General features: G+C 37.0%; 1 protein-coding gene across 1 annotated transcript; it reads left to right on the forward strand.

The window, feature by feature from the left end:
* The first annotated feature begins 3725 nt into the window (after positions 1 to 3725).
* On the forward strand, positions 3726 to 6570 carry LOC113472922 (protein MMS22-like). Its single transcript, XM_026832710.1, has 2 exons — positions 3726 to 3839; positions 4153 to 6570. Exon 2 carries the CDS (start codon positions 5293 to 5295, stop codon positions 6568 to 6570), a length of 1278 nt encoding a protein of 425 aa, XP_026688511.1. The 5' UTR covers positions 3726 to 3839; positions 4153 to 5292.
* The last annotated feature ends 281 nt before the right edge of the window (positions 6571 to 6851 follow it).

Consider the following 6851-nt stretch of genomic DNA (forward strand, 5'->3'; position numbering starts at 1 on the left):
TTTTGTAGTCTTTACACTATGGACTATACAAATAACTTTTAAACTACTGTAACTACGATTTAGTTAGAGGCTGAACAAATCTAATAAGTGTATTTTTTTTCGTTAGTAGTTGTCTGTTTTTAATGGTTAATGGAGACTGTCGGTCCTTGTGTCTAGTCAATATTGCGTCCCTAAGTCGGACACGCGTTATCGTGTGTTAGGAGCCCACCGATGAAAGAAGTCGTACTGTTTAAGTTATCGGAGGCAGTCGTTTTGAACTTAGAGAAGACATGTTGTCTCCAGTTGAGAGACTATATGCAGGACCGGAAACAAGGTTCCTGTAAGACGACATGCACCCCGGTACTACTACTAAAGTCATGGCCCGTCCACCACTTAGACTAAAGTTGGGGTCTTATCGGTAGAATTCGGTCAAGAGACATTCTTTAAGTAGGTTTCAAGGACGAGCCTTTTGAGCGTAGTCGATGGTTGACTTTCTCTTGTGTCTAACTGTCACTTAATCTGGTGGTGGTTATCATAATTGATTTTGGGGTTTCATTCTGTGATTTTGGGTTCCCGCTCAGGGACCTGCAACGTGGTACATCTTTACCAGACACAGACCGGAGAGACCGTCCTTATGTCATCCATCCCCAATCCCCAAGGTCTGCAGGCCCAAAAGGGCCTGTACAGGCCCAAAAATGTACAAAACGGTCGCACGGCGCCCCCTAAAAACTTTTAAAACCTTTTACAGGCCAAAGAACTACTATTCTGAGGTTAATTATAATATTTTCGCAAAAGTAAAAAGTAAAACTCTTTTTATAAAACTCTTTTTTTTCTAGTTAAGCAGTACACATAAAATTCATGTACTGATTACTAACAGAAATGCTAATTACCTGTAACGCTAAGTACTTTGTAGTTGTTTTGGTCCATTTTTACCAAACGAAAGTAGCCTTACACTTCTTCTTGCTAGCACACATTAAATTCATTCCGTTTAGCGCACAAGAGACGTGGGACCCGTGACCACGTTTGATATGTAAAACTTTAAAACCCTTTACAGGCACCAAAAGCTACCTTAACAGGCCCAAAACCTGGGGTTTACAGGATGAAAAATTTTTAAACTAGACCTCCTGGGGATCATCCCCAAGAGTCAACAGATCGTAGTATTCTTGTAATGATCACGGGTAATTTACAAGGTTAGGTTAACTTGAAATGCATGGATGTCGATGTTGATCTTAATTTTACCTCGGTGTTGTTTGACCACGGGATCTTTCACTTGTCATTGACCCGTAGTTTATTCGGCCTATGGAAATCCAACGTCAACGTGATTGGTTGGCAGTCACTGCCGGTTTTGGATGTCTACTTCTCTTATCCAGTCATATCACCGTTTTAATTCTCGACTACTTCTTATACTTTCTTTCTCAAGGTTTCTTTATTATACAAGGAAAGCGAGATCGATCGAGTCCTGTACAGCGGATATTGATTTTAAATAGGCGTAAAAGTAGCTGAAAAATGTCGTCTAAATGCGCTTAGTTGCCTTCTCTATAACTAGTTTGGAATGGAAAGAAAAGAAGCTCTATCTACAACATTCAGTAAGACCATAAAACCCAAAAAGTTCGTCCTTTTCCTTCTCTAAAAATCTTGTAAAGACGGTGAAAATAGAGAGAGTTGGTTGTTGTTTCCTCTCTATTGTTATATCTTATGCCAGAATGCATCTAGTACATTACCCTGCTTGATGCTTAGGCTGTAATGTGTCTTGGTACAGTATTTGAATCGTCTGCCAAATCAAACATCAAGCTTCCTGTTATCCCGTGCTGACCTGGGGTTATTTACCCAGAATCACAGGTCCATACCCCAGAATACAATAGAACAAGATAGAAAATCAAATGTCTCCACTAGGTTGACTGTTGTAATATCTACAATATACCTTAGCTTCACAAATTAGCAATGACCCATGTCATAAAAAAAAGCTTTCTTTAATTGTTGAGATAATCAATACGGAAGTTGCCTTTCGCCTCAAATGGTATATTTAATTTACCTACATTGTAATCTGAAGAACTATAAGAAACAAAGTGTTGAAAACCTGAAATTTCCCAATGCAAGATCTATTTTTTAATTTGATTCAATGTACCTTATTTGTACACTGCGTCAGCTAGAGTAAAAGCTCCAATTATTCATCAATTTAAAAAGGCCTCATATTAATTTAATTAAAATTTAATTGGTACATGACAGGTGACATTTCACTGGAACAATCAATTAATCCTTACATATGATCTAGTCAGAGCCTGTTATGGTGTATTGAGATTCATCATAGGAATCTGGAGCCAAGGGATGTGAAGTGTTCTGTCGTCTGGCAAGCTGAGAGGTCAGTAGAGCCAAGGTCCATGAAGTTTGTGATGGTCCTGATGATCCACAGTGGAGACCCCATGCAACGACTTATGTTAACACCGCAACCACGACACGTTCTGCTCAGGACAGGGTAAGTTGGCCTCTTTGTGTCATATAGATTTCAGTCTGCCTTGTGGGTCATGAGGGGTTACACTATTCTATGGCTCTGGAATCACTTATTTTAAAGCTTGGGCGCAAACTTCCGCAGTAAGGGGACTTTTTTTTCTACCAACCATGGCTGATCTTTAAAAATACTTACTAAGAATATACTGAGACCTCATGGTAGCATGTGCTCCCTTTATTTAGAGTACCATGACACTTACCATCTCTTCACGGATCTTTTCCATTGGTTACAGGTGTCCTAGGAATCAAAGGTCAGAAGATTATGTTACCTTGGGACTCCACAGGCAAGACTGGACCCAAGAAAACCCCTCCCCGACAACGTCAATGTGTTGGGAACCCAAGGAAGAAGGTTAACCCAACCATCCCTTCCAGCCAGGTGCTGGACAAACCCCTTGCCAAACTGGGTGAAAATCCCAGTGGCTAGTTAAGGAGGAGAACCCTTGTATTTCTTTCTATGTTCTATATTTGATTTTTTTATATTACAGCTAAGACAAAACAATACATGTTATAAAAAAATATCCACCTGAGATGAGCTTTGGTTCTCTAGTCTAGTTCTTTATGTAGGCACCTTAACATGCACAGAATCAATGATAAGCTTCTAGCCAGTGTGTGATGGATATTTTATATGAGATTTTAATTGCCCTAAAAATCTAAGAGAAAAGAACAGGATAGGAAGCCAGTCATTCTTATTACAAAGCTCAAATCTGTTAATGAAGTTTGCCCCAAATAGGAATCAAACACATGACCTAGCCCTTTCAAGGCAGATGCTCCACCCTCCAAGCCAACTGGGGCTGGTGTGATCAGTGATGAATATTGAGGTGTCTCAGTTTTGGGGAGCTGAAAAGGTCTGGTGACTCATGAATTGATTTTTTTTTTAAAGAGGTTTGATATAGGGAACTGTAACTTCTAAGGTCTTATTATCCCAAAATTGTAGGAAGAAGGATAGGAGAAAGCAAGCTGTTCCCGAGAACGAACATTATCGGTTCAGGATAAAATCCGCCTTGGGCGGGAATCGAACCCGCGGTCTAGCGCGTTTACGAGGCAAACGCGCTACCAGCCAAGCTAAGTAAGAATGAAAGAAAAGGGTTAAAAAAATCGTACGGTTTTCATGTCGTCAAATGTTACACGTGTAAAACGGATCTTACGATTTAAAAATTTCAAATTTTGTAAACAAACATTTTAAAGCGCGGGAAACCTTCACACAGGGATTTCCATCAATGCATTTCCACAAAAAAAGTAAAAGAGAAACCTTTTCAACTCTATTTCCTGATTTTCAACCATTCCTTTGGTGTATTTCTCAACCATTAGGGAGTAGTTTATATTGGAATCTGTGAGCCTTGCACGTGAAAGCAGAGGTAAGTAAATAGTTAAAAAAATATCAATGGGTTGGGTGTCCTCTGTGCTTGTACAAACTCCCCACACTCAATATTAGATTACCTTTCAAAACTGCATCACTTTATCTTGCTGGCATGTTGATTGCTATCTGGATGAGTGTACAAAGCCTCATGGGAGCAAACAAGAATCCTGAGGACAAACCTTATCTGTTCAGGATAAAATCCACCCCAGGTCGGAATCAAACTCACAACCTCTATCACTTACAAGGTAGATGTGCTACCTTCCAAGCTAATGAGTTATCTAGCTTGAACAATTTTTTTTCTCTCTTCCCAGATTACCATTAATCTTCTGTTTCAAAATGGATTTTGAAGATGAAGATATTTTTATGGACATTGATGCAAAATTATTATCAAGTGGACAAGATAGAATATTTCCGGATGAAGGTAACATGGAAATATCTGCTAAAATCAAAAGAGGATTTGAATGTAAAAACAAAAATATTTCAAAGAGTTTGCAATGCCATTCAAACTCACTGATTGCTTATATCAATGAAATTACTAGTTCCTCTAGCTCCATACTATTATGTGATAGTGTCAATGATTATATCATCTTGTATGATTATGTGTTTGAGAAATCCACAGCCCTGTCCCAATCGGAAGTTACAGATGAGTTGTTCAATTTTACTTTTACAAATATTTATGAGTTGGATATGATGTTGACTTCACAAAATAAATCTCCAAATAGTAAACAAATAACTCAAAATGTTCTGAGTTTTTTCCAGTACATTTTACAATATGTGGATCAATATTTAACATATCACAGGAGTGCTCAAGATGCAACTGTAAATATTTGGAATAATTTCCATCAGCTGAAATTGTCTTTGAAACAACTGAGATGTGTTGGGACTGCAATGATTACTAATCAGTCAATCTGTCATCAACAGTTTCATTTATATTTAAATATTCACCTCTACTATTTGGTGACTTGCTATAAATTGCTTTCAATACAGAAAGGCCAGGATGATACAACTCAATGTACACAATACATGTGTGATATCAACAGAGAAAATACTGAGCCATTGAGTTTCAATTTCAATTCCCTCAGGAATGATATTCTACTTCTAATGATCCAACTAACAGAACTAACTCTAAGAAATTTCAACAAAATTACTCAACTGGAAGATCTATACCACTTATCTCCTTTCAAATGTGATTGTATAGCTGAATTTTGGTTTGTGTTGAAGCTGGTTTGTAGAAAAATTGATGGTCATGGCAACAACTTGTTCTGGAAAAACTTGGAAACTGTGTTTGAATTAATGGAAAAGTCTTTGGACCAAGAAATTAAAGACACAAATGATAATGATGAGTTACCATCCTACATTATCTGTAGCAAACCATACCTATATTTCATTTGGTTCCTAAACATCTATTTAGTCTGAATGTAATCTCTAGTGAAATCCATTCAACAGAACACATGGCAAAATTCAATGATGATTGCGATAGCACAGAGAAAATTGTTAAAAAACTAACAAACTTGGACAATATAAGTGAAAATGAGTTGAGAATAATACTAACATTTTTGGATAGTATTGTGTCTCTCAAAGAAGTTTGTAAACCTGATATAATAATAGCACTGTGGGAATACTTTCACAAAAGATTGAATTCTAATTTCGTTCTGAAATCAATGCCATTTGCTTATACACTGAGTTGTTTGAATAGTAATAGAAGTGTTTTGGAGGTACTAACTCATGTGGAACAAATGATATCTTCAACAAGAATACAGAAGAACGAAGAAAACAGCTATACATTGTTCTTGAGGATGCTGGGAATTTATTTATTAAAATACAATCACGAACAGAGAATTTGGAATCAAGTCAAAGGTCGAATGTATTCTAAATTTTCCCAAAATAAATTGAGCACTTTGTCAGAGCAAGGCATTCAACATGTTAGTAATCTTTTCATATTACTGTTCTACATCAAAGGTAATCAGGAACTTGTCAAGATACAAACGTTTCTAAACAGTATTTTAACAATAAAAGACAAGGATACCATCTCCCATACAGCTCGTGAAATTGTTCTGAAAACAAATCTCACCTTTGTTCTAATCAACATTCGAAATAATGTCAGCATAGATGCCACAATTCTATCTCCAGTCTTGAACCTGGTGAATCAGAACTTAGATAATCCTAATGGACCAAATTATGAGAAATTGATGAAAATATATTTACAAACTGTGATGGACGTTATCAAGGAGAGTGATGATCTGACTCTAGGTCAACATCTACTACTAGGAGCTTGGATAAGAAAGCTACTGGACAACAGCAAGGTGTCCTCCAATGTGATGAACATATTCTACAATCTATTCACACTTGTCCTTACCAAGTTGAGGCCCTATCAACCTGTACAGAAAGACTCACAGATGGGCATGTATTTCACCTGCATTCTGGAATTTCTACCAAACCTGCGAACAGATCTCAATTTCAATCCAGACACAATGCAAACCATGACTGAGTTTCTGAGTGCATTAACTCTGTTCACTCTGTCAGGAGGAGTCAATTATAAGTCGGAAGCAACTCAGATATTGAACAAACTCGTAGTGAATTCCAAAGTAAACTTTGAATTAAAACTGGCCTATGTCAAATGCTTGCTCTCTAATGAAGACATGCAGAGTTATAGCTTGGTTACCTTCATCCCTAATATTGAGAAAGATGATGGGGAGAGAAAGATAGAAATATTTATAAGGAGTTTATAATAACTACAGGATGTGTGATTAATGGTCGGGACCACAATCTTCGGACATCCTGAAGTATATATTTTGATCCAGGATTCAGGTTAATATCTCATACTACACAGGAAAGAGGTAAAACATCAGCATTCTAAACTTGGTTTAACTCTTTAATTAAGTCAAGTTTAAAATCAGTTAATTACACGGTTAAAAGTAATTTTTAAACTTTTATTGTGATCTTGGGCCTAAGTTTAATAAAAAACTAAACTAGCGAAAAAAAAAAAAAAAAATGGAATGGCAAAACTTGG

The sequence above is a fragment of the Diaphorina citri genome, unplaced genomic scaffold (genome assembly GCF_000475195.1).
Source record: "Diaphorina citri unplaced genomic scaffold, Diaci psyllid genome assembly version 1.1 scaffold10364, whole genome shotgun sequence".
NCBI classification, from domain to species: Eukaryota; Metazoa; Arthropoda; class Insecta; order Hemiptera; family Psyllidae; genus Diaphorina; species Diaphorina citri.

Excerpts from the sequence above, each read along its gene's own strand:
- LOC113472922 (XM_026832710.1), top strand. The coding sequence starts at position 5,293 with ATGGCAAAATTCAATGATGATTGCGATAGCACAGAGAAAATTGTTAAA.